The sequence below is a fragment of the Magnolia sinica genome, chromosome 1 (genome assembly GCF_029962835.1).
Source record: "Magnolia sinica isolate HGM2019 chromosome 1, MsV1, whole genome shotgun sequence".
NCBI classification, from domain to species: Eukaryota; Viridiplantae; Streptophyta; class Magnoliopsida; order Magnoliales; family Magnoliaceae; genus Magnolia; species Magnolia sinica.
In genome coordinates, this window is record NC_080573.1 from 124,911,650 (window position 1) to 124,930,686 (window position 19,037).

The 19,037-nt window shown below is 40.4% G+C and overlaps 1 protein-coding gene and 1 non-coding gene across 2 annotated transcripts; one reads left to right on the forward strand and one right to left on the reverse strand.

Moving 5' to 3' along the window:
* Positions 1-12,840: 12,840 nt before the first annotated feature.
* LOC131218827 (tetraspanin-19-like) lies at positions 12,841-17,943 on the reverse strand. The gene is made up of 5 exons (XM_058213705.1): positions 17,728-17,943; positions 15,677-15,776; positions 15,140-15,220; positions 14,964-15,047; positions 12,841-13,635 (listed from the first exon to the last, which is right to left on the reverse strand). The coding sequence occupies exons 1-5, from the start codon at positions 17,889-17,891 to the stop codon at positions 13,468-13,470; spliced, it is 597 nt and encodes a 198-aa protein (XP_058069688.1). The 5' UTR covers positions 17,892-17,943; the 3' UTR covers positions 12,841-13,467.
* Positions 16,346-16,418, forward strand: TRNAK-CUU (transfer RNA lysine (anticodon CUU)). Its single transcript has one exon. It is a non-coding gene; the product is annotated as a tRNA-Lys (tRNA).
* Positions 17,944-19,037: the final 1,094 nt, after the last annotated feature.

Sequence of the window (19,037 nt, forward strand, 5' to 3'; positions counted from 1 at the left end):
AAAAATCATGTCCTAAGTACTCTTGTTAATGAAAGGATAACATATATTAATGATGCAAGCCCTCACCTGCACTCCCTCAGCGACACCATCTCACGATCGCACATGCTACTCTCACTGTGCCTTCATCGCCAAAGCATATGCAATGCGGTGTATGATCATGTTAGCCAAGTAATTTATTAGATATATTCATACAACAGATTCAGGAAGCTACGGTACCTCCATTTATATCATTACCTAAACGATGATCCATCTAGGGTCGTCAATCCTATTTAATCATATACTAGGGCAACGTCACCCCTGATTTAAAAATAATGGATAAGCAAGTTCAGGTCACTACAGGAGCTCGTCACCTCAGCATAGGCCTAATTTATACTCAAGGTTACTATGGAAAAGGCTCGTCACCTTAGCGTAGGCCGACAGCTCGAATACAATGTTTCATACCACCGTATTCGGCTTACAAGTTTGGGTTGCTCACTGGACATTATAGGGAGGCTCGTCACCCCAGTGTAGGCCGACAGCTCGACCACGGTGTCCCATACCACCATGCCTAGCTCATGAGTCTTAGTGGATCGTGGTACCAAGGTTAAACGGGCTTTTTAATAGTAAGTGGTACCTTAGATTCAAGCAGTAGCATCCATACATGGTGAATATACATGAGGCCAATCGGGTTACTTGACAAGCTCAACTGGTACAAGTACGCTAAATTAATCGACATGGAACGCACACGCACTCCTTGTGATCTAACCACTATCGATAATCACCGTACGACTCAGATTTATCAAACGTGTCTATGGTGGCGAAACTGATTTAGCCACTCAATCGGAAGTCGTTACCGATTGCCTGGACTACCTCGTAGCCCCAATCACACTCCAAAACAATAGCATTCACATATGGTAGTCATAACAGTATTGGACAAATAATCCAAGTATTGCAACCATTTGAGCATTTTATATAACACATAGTGAACATGACATCATACATATAGATTTCATACATGAATCACGAATTGGATTTAGGTTATAAGAAGGAATCTATACCCGTAGCTAAGGTAGTTGAGAATCTCATCTCAATACCTTTATAAAATACATTTCAATCAGCATTTTCTCATTCAGGCTTTTTATCAAACACTTAGACTACACATATCAACATACATGTAATAAATTTATCGTAACATATATTGTAGCATATCCTTTCACAAAGGAGTTGCCACACATACAACAATCATGTATTCTCAATCAATAATCATGGCAAGCACAAATCATAATTCCATATTCATTCAAACATTTCAACAAACATATGAAATGCCTTATATTCAACATACTTCGTATATATGTATAATACACAGAAAGCATCGCATCTAAGTACATATGACAGCAATCAAGTTAGTTATAAATCATTAACCGACATTGAAAGCCTTTAAAACTATAACTTAAACGTTTATAGTCCGTACCTTTGTTGGTATGCCGATTACGAACTCAGTTTGTACACTACGCCGTTGTTTATGGCACAACGGCTACTTATAGCATGAAATATGTTAGCTATTTCACTGATCTACCTATTTGGATCCTAAAATAAATTAGGGTTAGGAACTCTTACCCAAAGATGGAGTCAAAATTGCCGATACAACGACATAGAAGAGGGGATTCAGCACGTGGAGTGGCGGGAATGAATCCCAACAACCAACCACAACTCTGTCTCACTTCTCCTTCTCTTTTCTCTCTTCTCTCTCCTAGGATTTAAAAAATTCGTATGGAAAGAGAGGGGTGGGTTAAGGCCCTTATGTAGGCCCAAAATTGATGTCAATGGCCCCAGGGCCATGGTATACTTAGGTTATAGCCAACGGTCGTTTGTTTCAGGCCAAGGGAGCTCATCTGGAGGTCCATTGCTCACATACGGTCTAAAGAAAGTTCCCTAGCAATGGATTTATGCCAGGTTAAGATTTCGGTCTGATCGGATTTGTGGATCGACCGTGGAGGACCAGTTTCAGTTCAACGGCTATCATCACTCGCCCAGAGGCACAAGTACGCTGACCTGTGTAGGAAAATTTTTCTGATCCAAGGGTGTAGTTGGGTCAGATTCTGACGGTCTAAAACCTTAAATTTGACCTGCAAGCGAATGACCCAATTCACTTATGTTTGAGTTCATTTTCTAAAGATATTCGCGTTTCTCACATACTTCGCTCAAGGCTCAAGTTGTGCGTTTCTAGATACCATTTGAACTTGAGTCCCGAGATAGTTACCAAGCCTAGTAAGACGATCATAACCATATAGTTTCATGGTAATTGGACTTTCAACGCGCGGTCTAAGTCCGATACAGAGTTTTAAGATGCTCCCATCAGCAACTGAGTTTTGAGATTGATCTTAAGTTTTTACGTAACGTAGAGCTAGCTATTCTGCTGGTTTTGGGTCTTGCAGTTCATATAAAAAGTGATTCGAACTAACTCGCCGATTAATTCAGTTCAGTACTTAATTAATTTTCATCTAATTTCTAAAGGATTCGGTCCTTAGCGATTTCTGCCTGAGGTGGTACACGGGTCATTGTACGGATATTTTTTTTTGGAGACGTTACAGAAATCGCTATTTTCATACGTTTTATGAGCTTATTTTAGGACATGGGACTAAAAATGAGCAGATCAAATATTCAAGTGGGCTAAAAACATGGAGATTGAATGTTTACAGTTAAAATATCTGTGGAGCCATAGAAGTTTTGAATCAGGCTAATATTTGTGTTCTCAGTTCATCTTAAGTAGGAATGACATTATGAACAGTGTGTATAGTATGTAAACATCACTGTCAACTCTAAGGAGATTTCAACGGTAGAAATTCTCTAGCCTATCTTTTCCTTTAATGAGGCCCACAGGTTTCAACAGTAGAAATTTTTAGGCCTATATTTTCCTATAGTGATGCCCACTTGAGTATTATATCCTACTCACTTTTGGTCTCGAGATTTAAAATGTGCTCACAAAATGGATAAACGGGTAGATTTCTCACAAATAGAGGTGGGCATCGAGCCGAGTCGAGTCGAGGTGGCCCAAGCTTGGCTCGGCTTGTCCATGCTGTACTCGAGTTCAAGCTCAAGCTTGAGCTCGGCCTCGAGCTCAACATTGAAGCTTGGCTTGTTTGCCAAAGTTGTCGAGTCGAGTTCGAGTCGAGCTAGTGGTTCGAGTCGAGTTGAGTTTACCTTGAGTCGAGCTCGAGCTTGTTGGGTGAGAGAGTAATGGATTCTGTTCTTGATCCTCCTCCATTGATGAAAAATTCAAAAATCTTAGCAGAATCAAAGCAAAACCCGATGAAAAAACCAAACAAAGCTTCGAATCGGATAAGGAAACCCGTAAGAACCGATCTGTTCTTGATCTTCTTCCATTAGCAGAAATCCGAGTACTAAAAAAAGAAACAAAGCAGAACACAGATCAGAAATCCAAGTAAAGAGATCTAGCCAATCAGATCATTGGATTTCCTTGATGTACTAAGAAATCTGAGAATCCATCTCGAATTTCTTGAGTTTCTTGCCCAAGAAGTAGATCTCAAGATATTAAAATCATACTATTGTGGAGCTGAAATGAAAATTGGTGGTGATGGTCCGGGCGAGCGTGTGGCTAGCAGTGGGTAGAGAAAGAGAAGAAAGGGAAAGGGAAAGGAAAAGGGGGTGCGTGCGGTCGGGTAGAGATTCTCGGATTTTTTTTAAAAAAAATAAGTAAAAACTTAAAACTTATATATATATATATATATATATTATATGATATATATATATATATATATATATATATATATATATATATATATATATATATATATGTTATAAAATTACCCTTGCAACCTTAATAGGCCGGGCGTCAAGCCGAGTTCGAGTCGAGTCGAGTTGAAATGCCCCCGGTCGAACTCGGCTTGAACTCAACTCGAGCTTCAAACAATTAGCTTGACTTGGCCCGAATTGGCCATTCAAGCCAAGTCAATCCGAGCTAACTCGAGCCGAGCCAAGTGAGTTTTGCGAACTAGCTCGACTCGTGAACAGCCCTACTCACAAACATGTCCTAAAAAGAGCTCACAAAATAGATGGATGGATAGATTTCTCACAAACATCACGGTGGCCTCACCTTAGTTTCCACATCAGGAAATCCGTGTCCACTTCTGATCTTGTACGCATATCCCTCCTTACACGTGTGGGGCGAGTAGCTCAAAAGGTGAACTCACGGTCACACGAGCACATTTTGCTTTCTACATTTTTATTAGAGACGAACTTTGTAAGCAACGGGTGGTGTGGGTATGTGTCGTGCGAAGAAGTGCGCCTTCGAAACTCCATTTGTACCAACGGTTCAAATGATATTAAAGTTACATGGGCCGAAAAATGATGTATTTGTTATATCAAAACCGTTCATCCATTTGGAGATATCATTTTAGAACTTGATCCCAAAAATGAGACATATCCAAACCTCAAGTGGACCACACCCAAATAGCAGTGGTACAATGATTCTAACTGTTAAAACATTAATAGGGCCCACCATAATATTTATTTTTCATCCAATCTGTTCATAAGGTTACACAGACCAGGATGAAACAACAAATGTCATATTGATCCAAAACTTACATGGCCCAAAAAAATTTTCAATGGTAGACGTTCAACCCCTTACTGCTTTTTTACATTGTAGTCCAAATAATCTTTGGATCTGTCTCATTTTTTGCATCAAGCCTTTCAACGATCTTTCCAGGTGAATGGACGGTTTAGATATAAATCATACCTCATTAAGGGACCCACCAAACTTGGTGACGTCAACACACCAGCCACGTCGGTGGTGTGTAGTACACGAGCTAATCTGCTTCCCCGAAACGGAAAGCATCATTCACGTGATGCCAGAAAACAATTAAGCTGTCCCATCTTGCACTTAATTTCATCAGTGACAAAATGATTTCGTTACGTGAGCCAAATCCTAGCTTTGTTTCGATGTTTCTATCAGAAATAAAGAAAGAGCCCGTACATCCCATGCATGCTTGTCAATATTTCGTCCTTATTTGTTGGAACATAGTGCAGATCTGTGCCTGGCACACAATGATGGATCTGTTTATCACGTGGTTTGTTCCTTTTCTTCAAATCATTTTGAGCCTGATTGGCCGGACCGGTTCCACGGTATTTGGAGGGATGGAATAGTAATGTCCCAGGATATGCATGACGAGCCAAACAGACCTGGTGAACTTGGCTCGGGACATAAGCAATCCGTTGACATCAACATCATTATCTTATAATTGTTCCCATCCCTTGGTTGGACGGATTGGAAGGTAAAATCCCGAGATACGCCTGGCATGCCAAACAGACCCAATGAACTTGTCCCGGATATAGCAATCTCATGAATCTTAAACCAATCCACTAACACAACCATCATTACCTTAAAATCTATCCCATGCCTCCTAATCCCAAGGGATTCGCCTGGCCAAACAGGCCCTTAAAGATATGAACTTAAAAATGGGCCCCATGGGATGTATCTGTTTATCCATGTACAGAGCATTGCATCAGCTATTATTTTATTTTTTTTTCTTTTTTTCTTTTTTAACAAGATGTGAGAAAAGGAATGGAGAGCATAACTAGACAAATACATCATATTGCCCACAGATTTGCATACTACTTGCTATATCCGGGTAGAGAAACATACTAGCTGGCGTGTTGACGTCACTAAAGTTCTATGGCCCCATCATGAGTTATGTGTCATATTTAAATCATGTGTCTATTTAATTTGTAGGATCATTCTAAGGGTTGAACCCGAAAATAAAACAAATCTAAAGATCAAGCGGACTACATACGGTAGAAATCGGTGGGAGATTAAACGTCTACCATTGAAAGCTAGCTTATTGGGGTCACTAAAGTTTGGATCAATTTAATATTTGTTTTTTCTCTTCGTTCATGCTTGTGTGACCTTATAAATAGATTAGATGGAGAAAAATATTACCACGTGCCTACAAATGTTTTAACGATAAGAATCATTGTCTTCACTGCTATTTGTAATGTGGTCTACTTGAATTTGGATACAATTCATTTTTGGGCACAGAACTTCTGGTGCAATGGCACATTTCACCCATGTATTGGCTGCTTCTATAATGGCACTTTTGTCATCGTTTGGACGGTTTAAGAAGAACTGACAGTCCCCATTCAATTAGAAAAGTCCAAACAGATATAAATCTTTTGGTGCACCCCTTAAGTTAAAAGGTGAATCAGCACACGCTAATTTGTGACATCCAAACCATCTACAAGCGCACCCCTCGTGTTTAGACCCTGGGATGAAAAACCATCCCGACCCATAACTCATGTGGGCCACACTTCAAGTAACTATAGGGATTGGACGTCAAACATAGGTTGGTGCGTGGGGTCCAACATGGTGTTTATATTTCATCCAACCTGTTCATCATGTTCATCTCAGCACTTAGGGGTGTACATCGAGTCGAACCAAGTCGAGCTGGCCTCAGCTTGACTCGGCTTGAACACTAACTGACCTCATCTCGAACTTGGCTCGGCTCGGTCCTCGAGCCTGACTGGCCAGCTCGGCTTGGTTCGGTCAGCAGCTCAGGTCGAGTTCGAACCAAGATCAAGCTGAGTTCATCATTGAGGCATTTCAACAAACACCTAAACTACAACTTCAAAATCTCACTGTTGGTAAGCAACATCAATGGCAAAGTAAACAAATTCATTATGAATGTGATGACATATTCATGCTTTTGTCACATGCATTATTGTAGGTAATATCAAAGTTGAATAGTTAGGTGCTTGTTCTCCTTTAGAAACAACATCCTAGTTATCTTCTCATTCAGATAAGCCCAATAGGTGGGCAAAAGAATTCTTACCTTGATAACCTCCTCAACTTGTCCCAGTTGGGATGACAAAGTCCTAGATGTCATCTATGCAGAGAGAACTATTTTATCCCAGCTCTCTTTTTAATTCCCATGTATCACCTCAGATTGAATGAAAGTAGTTGAGCATAAATATAAGATATACAATGTATCTCTAAGCTCATCAGATGCTTATCAAATGCTACTTTGCTGAGTTATTTTATCAAATAGTTGGGGAGCAACGCCAATGGCAAAGTAACCGAGTCACCAAACTAGTTCAATTCGAGCTGGATTCGATCTGAGTCAAGTCGAGTTGGGGCCTGCTCGAACTCAGCTCAAACTCATTTTCGAGATTAAAAAAATCAGCTCAGCTCGGCTCGAACTCAGCTTCGAACTATGTTGAATCGCGCTTTTTCGAGTCGAGTCAAGCGAGCTAAGTGTACACCCTTATCAGCACTACGAATAGATATTCCAAAAATCAGCTGATTCAGAGATAGGCGGGCGAATTCGGTAGAACTTAAAGGTTTTAGGCACAATCTATCATCGTGGGGCCAAATTGATTTGAATGGGTATGATTTTTGGTATCTATAGTGAAAATGTGAAGAACCAGCTGATGAACGGAGTGGATGAAATAAAAACAATATGATGGACCCCACAGAGCTTGAGTGATTTATCTCATGTGTATCCATGCAGGTACTATCCCTCACCTAGCTGAATGTGGGGAATCGATTTAACTTGCATGAAATCCAAACCGTCCAACATGTAGGCCACCACTTGTTGGCCTTAATCCCAAAACATAGGCGGATCCAACACTCAGGTGGGCCACAAAGTATAAAATTATACACAAAACCTTTAAATTAAAGTGGTTTAGCCCACTTGATTGGAACGTGATATTCACTAAAACCATTTCATCCCGATGCACATTGGGTGAATGGATTGGATGGCATATAAGCAAAACTGTAGGCATTACAAACATCTAAAGGTAAGGGTGCCCATCCCAACTGTTTTCTATGATATGGGTTACCTGAGATTTATATCACGTGATTTTTTTTATTCTAGGTTTATCATGAATCAGCTTACCTGATGGACGGTGTGGATCTCATGAAAATTCCACCTATGCGGCTCTCAGTTAGGAAATTAACCTCCCAAGGGATGCGATGGTGGGCCATTGATCTATACTTCTGTGCTATTGGACGCGGATTTCCTGCGAAAGCCTTTTGCTGGAAGTTTCTGCGCAAGGATGATGATTGGCCTACTGTGTATGTGAGAAATTCATTCCGTCCATCCGTTTTTCGAGCTCAGTTTAGTACGTGAGACGGAAAATGAGGTGGATTTAAAACTAAGTAGGTCGCACGAGAGGGAAAATTGGGGAAAGAAATTTTCACCGTTGAAACCTTCCTGGGCTCCACCTTGATGTTTATATGCTATCCAAACCGTTTATAAGATCATTCCAAATGGGCTGTAGTGAAAACACCAAAAATATAGCCTGGTACATAACTTTTATAGCCATAAGAATGCTTCAATGATTCTCACCCACTATTTCCTTTCGTGTGGCCCATTTGACTGTTGGATACACCATTTTTTTGGTCACACGTTCTAAAATGATCTCTTAAAACTGATGAACGGAGTGGATTTCACACTAACATCTCTGTGGGCCCCATCCAGCATACCTGCACAGGACTTCCTGCCAAAGGCTTTGGCAGGAAATCCGCGTCCGGTATCATCGTTTTCTTTTCTTTTTCAGCCGGAAACGAAATGAGATTTCGTACTGAGTTACTCAGTACGCTCTTATCGTACTGAGTAAACTCAGTTGGGCCCACTGCAAATGCACGTGGTTTATCCACGCCGTCCATTCATTTTTCCAGATCATTTTATGGGTTCAACACAAAATTGATGCACATACAAAGCTCAAGTGGGCCATACCACTGGAAAAAGTGGAAGTATTGATTCCAACCGTTGAAATATTTCTAAGGCCCCAGTGATGTTTATTTGTCATCCAACCTTTTCATAAGATCAGAATGGACATGGATGAAGGGAAAACACAAATATCAGCTTGATCTAAAACCTCTGTTGTCCCCAGGAACTTTTCAACGGTAGATGTTTAATTCACATAGTTTCCGGTGGTGTGGTCCATTTGAGAATTGGATATAATCCTTTTTCGGGATGAACCTGTAAAATTATGTTTTAAAAGAGATGGACGGAGTGGATACAATGCCTGAATGACACAGGGGCCCACGGAGTTTACTCAGTACGCTTACCGTACTGAGTTACTCAGTACGCAATCCACTTCCGCCGGAAACGGATTGGCTACGGGCGTGGATTACGTACTACCCCCGCCTGTTCCTGAGACCGTCCATCCATTTTTCCGTATCATTTTAGAATAATGGACAAAAAATAATGCATATTCAAGTTTTAAATAGACCACACAGTAGATGTTAAATTCTTACTGTGGAAAAATTCTCAGGGACCCCAGAAGTTATGGATCATGTTAATATTGATTTCTTCACTTCATCCAGGTGTATATGACCATGTCAATAGGTTGGATGGAAAATAAATGACACAGTGGACCCTAAGAAGGTTTCAATGGTGGGTGTCCTTAGCACTGCTACTTCCTGTGGTGTGGTCCATTTAAAACTTGAATATGTTTTATTTTTTTAAAGTATTCTAAAATGATATGGAAAAATGGATGGACAGAGTGGATAGAAGTCATACATCATAGTGGCCCCTCATTAGCCCACAGGGCCTCCGCTTGTCCCGAACTCAGAACAGGCTGGGGTAGTACCTAATTCGCGCGCATTGGCTACTCCTCGGGCTGGGCATCGGACCGAGTGAGATCGGATTGAGTCCAACTCGATTCGGTCCAAAATTTACATGGGTTGACCCGAACTCGATCTGATCCGGGAATGAGTCCAGAACATCTGACTCGATCCGATCCGATGCACCGTTGGCTGACCTAAACCGAGTTCGACTTCGTAAGGGAACCGAGTTAAATCGGGTCAGATATGGTTTGGATCGGGTTGGGTCTGTGGGTCAAACTATGAGATATGTGTTATATCCAAACCGTCCATCCATTTGTAAAGTTCGTCTTAAGGCTTGAGCAGAAAAATAAAACAAATATAAAGATCAATTGGACCACACTACAAAAAACAGTGAGGGATTGAACGTTTACCATTGAAACCCTTTTGGAGATCATGGAAGTTTCGGATTAATATGAAATTTGTTTTTCCTCTTCATCCATGTATTTTTAACCTTATTAACATATTAGATGGAAAATAAACGTTATGGTGGGCCCTACGAATTTTTTAACGGTGAAAATCATTATCCTCGCTGTTATTTTCAGTGTGGTCCATTTGAGCTTTAGATATGATTCATTTTTTTTTCAAATGCTCTAAAATGATCACGAAAAATGGATAAACGGTGTTGATATAATAAATACATCATTGTGGGGCCTATGTAATTTTGATCTCATTTGAGCCGTTCGTACAACTCGGAGCTCGAGGCGCGTCTCCACTCGTCTTTACACAACACGTATCTACACCAACTTTGTTGACGTGCTATGCACGAAATGTGTTGATGTGCAATGCACGAAATTGCATTTTGTCAGTGAAATCAGATTGCGTACTAAGTTACTCAGTAGGCTCTTATTGTACTGAGTAAACTCTGTTGGGCCCACAATGAGTGCATGTGATTTGTCCACATCGTCCATCCGTTTTTCAAGATCATTTTAGGCGTTGAAACTAAAATTGAAGTATATCCACACCTCAACTGGACGATACCACTGGAAACAATGGAAGTATTGATTTCCATTGTTGAAACCTTTATGAGGCCCGAAGTGATGTTTATTTGTCATCCAACCTGTTCATAAGATCAAAAAGATATGGATGAAGGGAAAACACAAATATCAGCTTGATCTAAAATTCTGTGGCCTCCAAGAACTGTTCAACGGTAGAAGTTCAATTCACATAGTTTACGTTGGTGTGGTCCACTTGAGCTTTTTATATAATTCATTTTTGGGCTAAATCCCTAAAATTATCTGGTAAACTAGATGAACGGGTTGGATAAAATGCATGAATGAAGGTGGGCCCCCCAAAGTTTACTCAGTACGCTTAAGGCTTGTTTGGCCGGCCAGATTGAACGGGATTAGGATGGATGAGATCAATTTTAAGGTAATGATAGCAATGTCAGTGGATTGATTTAAGATCCATGGGTTTGCTATATCTTGGGACAAGTTCATTGAGTCTGTTTGGCACGTTTGGCATATCCCGGGATTTTATTTTCCAATCTGTCTGTCCAAACACACCCCAGGCCCGATTGAACGAGATTGGGAGGGATGAGATTAATTTTAAGGTAATGATGGTGATGTCAGTGGATTGGCTTAAGATCCATGGGTTTGCTATATCCCGGGACAAGTTCACTAGGTCTGTTTGGCACGTTTGGCATATCTTGGGATTTTACCATCCAATCCCTTCCAATTCGTCTGTCCAAACACCCCCTTAGGGTACTGAGTTACTTAGTACGCAATTCACTTCCTACGTAAGTGGGCTCTTATTGTACTGAGTAAACTCTATTGGGGCCCACCGTCAATGCATGTGGTTAATTTATACCGTCAATGCATGTGGTTAATTTATCCACACCGTCTATTCATTTTTTTAGATCATTTTAGTGGTTAAATCCAAAATTGATGCATATCCAAAGCTTAAGTGGACCATACCACATGAAAAAGTAGAAGTATTGATTTCTACCATTGAAAAATTTATAAGGCCCCAATGATGTTTATTTGTCATCCAACTTGTTCATAAGATAAATATATATGATAAATATTCATAAGAATCACTCCGGATCGGATCCATTCGGTTCGGATTTTGGTCTGGATTGACCACGATTCAAACACGATCCGATGAATAGTCGGATCTGACTGATCCAACTCGAACCGCACCAATTTAGGCCTTCAGATTGGGTCGGATCTGCCGGATCGGGTTGGTTTGTGCCCAGCTCTAGCTACTCCCCCTGCCACCAACTCTATGACTGGTATTCAGTGCTCTGTGGGCCCCACCATAATGTATGTGTTTCATCCATTCCGTTCATCCATTTTTACAGATCATTTTATGGCTTAATCCCAAAAATGAGAGATCTCAGGTGGACTACACCACATGAAAACAAGTGAATGGATATCCACCATTAAAATCCTCTTAAGGCCCACTATATTGTTTATTTGACATCCAATCTGTTGATTAGGTCATACAGGCCCAGATGAAGAGAAAAAACAAAGATCAGCTTGATCCAAAACTTTTATGGCCCCCAAAATGTTTTTAATGGTCGACCCTCATTCAACATTGTTTCCTGTAATGTGGTCGACTTGAGATTTGGATATACCTCATTAATGGACCCATATTGTAAAATGATCTCTAAAAATAGATGGATGGCATGGATGAAACAGATACATCATGGTGGGGCCCACATAGCACCGACCATCAGCCATTGGCTGGTGTAAGGGGGAGTAGCCGATCCATTTCCTTTTCAGCCGGCTTCCTCAGCAAGAATTGCAGGCGGTGCCTGCCGGGCATGTATATGGCATCCAACCTGTTCATAGGGGGCCGCTGCGATGTATGTACGATCCATGCCATCGTTCCATTTTGACAGCTCATTTTAGGCATGATACAAAAAAATGAAGCAGATCCAATTCTTACTGAACCACACCACAGGAAACAGTGGTGATTGAATATTTCATCACTAGATATTTCTTGGGGCCATTGGAATATTTATTTTCCATCTAACCCGTTGATAAGGTCAAAAGGACCCATATGAAAGGACCACACAAATATCAGCTTGATCCAAAACTTTTGTCACTCACAACAAGTTTTTAATGGTCAATCATCACTGTTTCCTGTGGTGTGGTCTACCTGAGATTTGAATCTACTTCATTTTTGGTATCATAACCTAAAACGATCTTTCAAAACGTAGGTCACAGTCAAGGATCCACTAACCTCATGGATATGAGGGCCTTAGATGCCCCCCAAAACCAACCATCATATAGGCCACAATGTGAATATCTGTTTATAGATGACTGCCTCATGTTCCATGTGGTGAGGCCTGCTGGGTTGTATATATGCCATCCAACCCATACAATGTATTGGCCCTACAACGATAACACAATGACTTAGAAAAAATCAAGCATATACAATTATTAAGTGGGACTCATCATGCAAGTTATATATCAAATTCACATAATGGTCCACATGATGATCTGATCAACTTAACTTTTGAGGCATCCAATTGGTGGGCCATCTCTGCTAGGCAGGTTACAAGCACCCTAGTGGGTCCATGCAAAGAACTTGTAGAAAAAAGTTCAAACGGTCCCACTTAGACAGTGACATATAAGTGATATTTGAATTCCATTGGATTTTATTCAAATTAAGTAGTATACGAATGACTGAAACAGTTCATTTGTTAGTGCATAACTGAATTCCTGTAACGTACCTTTTAATCCATTGATGGACGTCAACGTGCCCGCCACGTGTCGGCCAGCCCTTAAATGGCTGTCACGTTTGGGACGGCTTAGATGGCTTCAGGACTTACTAGTTGAATTGCTTACTTGGACATGCCACATGGCTTTTCTTCTGATGAACCGTGAGTGACATTTCACATTACTCTCTCCTTCTCAGTACCTGAATGTCCTCACTATAGGCGATGAAGGGAAGAGATTTACTTGAGATTCGGGACCCACCAAAAAGGAGTGTCTAGGATCGAATGCAATGGGCCCATGGCAGTGGGTCCTTTGCTCTGGCCCAAGAGCCCAGAGAACAACTGCAAGCATTAAAACATGGGCCTGAAAATAACCAACTCATCTATTAGTTTGGTGGAGATATCATATGATGCTAGACCAAGCCAAATGGTGTTTGTTGTTTGACCCGTCAGTTGTGCAGTGGGCCTGCCTTTTGGCGATCCAGACCGTTCATATGGTGGACCTTGTTGTGATGGGTCATGCCATGAAAATCTTTTGTATCTGGGGCATGAATGGTCTGGATCACATAAAGGTGGAGCCCTACCTTGTTAGTGCATTGTGTATGAGCTGAGAAACTCATGAGACTGGTTTGATGAAAAGGAAAAGAGAAGAACTTGCTATGGAGAAAATCAGTAGTCTTAAACCATGCAATGTGTAGGACTGACTTTATATGTGCATGACATCTAATCCGTCCATCATGCATACTCCTTTGTGTTTTCCTTAGCATCCAAAACTCAGGCTAATCAAAAACTTAGGTGGACCACACCACAAGGAACAGTTGGGATGGAGACACTCGCAATTAAAAACCTTTCAAATTGTTTGTGGGCGGATCACCACATTTTGTATATGCCATCCAATCCATTCAAAAGATGCCCCACCAGGATGAATGGATACCCAAAAAAAAAAAAATCAGGCCTCTCCATTGACTTTTAGATGTTTTAGGCATTATTTTATATGGGGTGGCCCAACTGAGACCAAGCCCACCAGGCGTCAGCTGATACTAGAATATGGTCATTTCCAAGTTATTAGAATAACAATTGCAATTCATTTCGATAATGCATCCAAACACACGCATTGGTTTCATCCCATATTCAAGATCCCATAACGACATGACTTCTGCAGCATGGATGAGCATTTTTACATACGGAATGATCACATACTTTCTAAAGTTCAAGCTATGTGGGGCCCGACAGGTAGTTGGGCCTGGGTCCAGAAATCAGGCCTGATCCCTATCTGAGGTGGGGTACACCAATCTGGAACGATGCAGGAGATTGGGGAGGGTGACACTCACCATAGAAACTTCTAAATGGAATGTGGGGTCCACTCTGTTGTGTATATTCCATCCAAACCAGTCATCAGGTGCAACCCATTAGGATGAAGGAGAAACAAAAACCCAGGCCATTCTAAAACTCAGGAGGACCACACAAGTGAATACATAGGTTTTAGGTGTGACTGTATGTTTCTCCCCGTGGTGTTTCCCGCCTTGTTTTGAATCAGGATGGTTCTTGGGATGTACGGCGAACATGAAAGATTTGCGGTTTTGATTCCACACACACATCATGAGTGGGCCCCACACAGCTTCAAACGCATGGTGAAAATGCATGTGATCATTCTCATATACATCTGAACTTATGGGACCCAAGTCCAATTACCTGTGCCAATAAGATTGTGATTCCAATCAAGCGACAGATTGTGAAATGAATGCCGAAGAAGTTGTTGAATCGGTCATCGATTTGCTGTCATAAACGAGAAAAGAGAATGAATAGACATGAATCTGATAAGAATAAGATGGACTTGAAAGAAGAACGAAAATTATCAGGAAACATACATATCTCCAATTCATCTTGAAGAAGATCACCACAACAAGTATCACTTGAAGAAGAAGGATGGAAGAGATCGATAGTATGTACTGAAAAAGGTCAAGGACACCTTGATGAATTTCCGATAAATAAGATCCAAGCCGTCCATTATGTGGGTCCCACCATGTAGTCCCCTTGCTCAGAGATCAGGCCGGTGAGATGTTAGAAATAGTCAGATAACTTAGAAAGCTCGTCGAAAATCTTGGATCACCAGTGACAAAAAGCATCGGCATAGTGTGACCCACCTGATGAATGGATTGGATTCAGCCTTGTGTGCTGCACCAGCAAATAAGTTGGGCTTAGCTAACATGAAAGATTTTTTGCATGTGGACTGGCTAAACCATTTCAGATCCTGGTATAGATTTTTGTAGAGCTATGCCCCCACATGCCAATTTAGTATGTGTGTGGGAGATCAGGGACATTCATTAGGTGGGCCCCAAAAATCAGAGTGATCAGGTGGATAGTGACAATCTTTACTACATGTGGGAACCTTGATAAAAGGATACAATGGAAAGGGCAACAATACTCATATGGTTAGCCACCATATGGCCGAATAACATGCTCAAACATACGACTATCCCGACACCCAAACATGTGTAGATAAACCTGCAAAAGAGAACACATAATATCTTTAAAAATGCAAATTTGGTTGTTGTTTGGATGTATATTGGATTTATATAGTGAAAATTTATATGTGACAAAAATGCTTGAAGTTGGTGTCTTCGCACTTCATTTATTAGAGAGATTGAACAATCTGATATTAGTTAAGATTGTTTATCAAAAAGTTTTTCAAAATGATCACTTTTGATACCTTGGATTAGTAATTCTTGAGAGTGAAGAGATTGAGATTGATGTTGTTGATAGAATCGAAGGTACATAGAGGAACTAGAGACCAACTATATGAGACACTATATGAGACGAAATGTTGGGCAGTTAAGAAATAACTTCTCCGTGAAATGAGTATAGTTGAAATGAAGATGTTGGAATGGATGAATGGTAAAAATTAGAAATGAATAAATTTGAAAGAATTTGAGAGTAATACCAATAGGTAATAAGATTAGAACAGTAGACTTGGATGGTTTGATCATATACATTTAAGAGGAAGAATCACATTGAGATTGATGATCAATTCCAAATTGCTATTTTAAGTAATAATAATTACAACAGTAAATATATCCCGTCTAGCTCAGTTGGTAGAGCGCAAGGCTCTTAACCTTGTGGTCGTGGGTTCGACCCCCACGGTGGGCGTTTCTTTTTGCGCTCTTTTTTTTTTTTTTTTTAAATGATTGCTTCATTTTAATAAACTGGTGGTATATTGATTTCTTACTTGATTCTTGTAACTCTGGTTTTTCAGATTATTCACAAAAAAAAAAAAAAGAACGATTGCAGTACCATTGATGGGCAACCATCAACATAGTCATTGCAAAGTAAGTGAATTATGCATCCAAACATACCCACAATTCATATCCTATCTTATTTGAACTCATTCTTGAATTGCAAGTGGAAAAGATTTCATGATCTTAAGAGTCAAATCAGCTTCAAAATATAGATTGAAGGTGGAAGAAATGGAATTGCATGTACACTTTTATTTATGGGACAGATCCTCTGCCATGCTTGTAGAAAAAAAGCATTTTCTACAACTCTGCTGGGCCAACCGTCTCTCGTTCACGGAGTTCAACTGATCCAAAAGGGTGGTCCCACCAAAGCACACCCCAAAATAAGTCTCTCCTGCACGGAGTTCAACTGATCCAAAAGGGTGGTCCCACCAAAGCACACCCCAAAATAAGGCGATCCAACCACCATGTGAATCTGTAAGTTTTGGGGTGGACTCTATGGTGTGGCCCACCTAATAATAATATAGAAATGATTTTTAGGGCATACCATCATCATAGTGGAAACTCACTTGAAGATTGAATTAAAAATGGACCCTACACAAATAGTTGAATAATATTTACACTCTTCCTTTTTTTTTTTTCCACTAGGGATTCCATACCACAACCTCAGTTTTGAAACGAGGTATCTTTCACTCAGTCTACCACTTAGTGAATAAGTTCCAAGTTAGTAACTTTTACATACATGTTGGTAAGCAATAGGACCAGTTGAAGAATAGTTGCAGAAAAAGCTTCTTTTACAAACTTTTGTAAAGTACTGTAGTGCTAAAAACAAAATGCTAATAATAGCAAGAGGTTTGCTGAAATACATCTCCATGTGTTGCAATATGATATGTTGGGAATTTATTTATTGGATTTGGATTCTTTTCAATGATTCACAGCATTTCTTTATGTGATAGGCCTCAGCTTCATTGAGGATTTTGGAGGGGGGAAAAAATTTAGAATTGAGCATTTTAATCCTTTGATTATATAAAGTTCATGATAACCATTCATATTGACCGACCTATCATATTTTATTACTGTTTGGGATGTATTCTAGTAAACGTAGAGAAGCTTAAATGAACATTAAGAAGCAAAGAAATGAAAAGGAGAACTAAAATAAAAAAAAAAAAAAAAACAGAAGAAGAAGAAACAAAAAAGCTAAGGAGATGAGGAAATGGAAATACCATGGTGTAGGTAGATCTGAAGCATAATCCCAGTCAGTAGCAGCTTCTTTCCATTTCTTCAACAACCAAAGAGAATAGATAATCATTCCCATCCCTATGGAAATCGCCATCAAATTCACTATCCTCATTGCACGGCGCAAACAACACCTGGCGCAATATACCATGGCTGCTGCTGCTGCTCTCTCTCTCTCTCTCGCTCTCTTGTACAGGTTTTTCCCGCTGCTTTACCTGGTGAGAAACACATGATGAGAAAGCCCACCTGCAGTTATGCTCGCGAACATGCTTTTCTTGAAGATGCTTTTCTCAATGATTTTGGGGAGATGAAGGAGGCTGCGGATTGCGTGGCACTGTAAGGTTTCTGTGGAGCCCACCGTGATGTATGTGTTTCATCCACACCGTCCATCCATTTTGTAATCATTCAATGAGATGAACCCAAATTGGAAACATATCTAAAGTTAAGTGGGCCACACTACAGGAAACAGTGGGAGTTGAACGCCTACCGTTGAAAACTTCCCGGGGGAGACAGAAGTTTTGGATCAAGCTGATATTTTTGTTTTTCCTTCATCCTGGTCTACGTAGCCTTATGAAAAGGTTGGATTTCAAATAAACATCACTATGGCTCCTAAGAAGGCTTCAACGGTGGACGTCATTATCCCATGGTTTCGTGTGGTGTGGTCCACTTGATCTGTGGATATGCTTCAATTTTCATATAATTGCTAAAATGCAATGGAAAAACGGATGTACGGTGTGGATAATGCAAAACGGTGGGTATCACAGAGTCCTGATACCAGGTAGCTACATGGCTCTGGGTTCACCGCGCAGTCTGCATACAAGGAAACGACCTTACGAAGGTTAGGTCGTTGACGAGAACCACCACGTGCGTTTCGCCCCATTTCATAAATGATAGTGACGCATTCACCCTCCATGCCTTCATGTGCCGTTACCTTCATGTACGGAAACTCAGGTGGATGAAGTAAATCCGAAAACCAAACTGGCGGTTGGTCATATGATTCTAGCCATCCATCTGGTCGCGTACTAGATTCTAGCAATCTAGTTCCTTTATTTCCTTCACTTCTTCCTCAACTTTATTTTAATTGAGATCGCCTAAGGAAACCAAAAAAAAAAAGCCCAATTAAGGAATGGAGAATAACTAATGACTTTTTTTCCAAAAAAGAATGTCGGATGATGAAACGCAAGATAAAAAGTCCAATTGAGATCGCCTAAGGAAAAAAAAAAAAACCCAATTATGGATTGGAGAATACCTAATAATTTTTTTTCAAAAAAAACATGTCCGATAACGAAATGCAAGA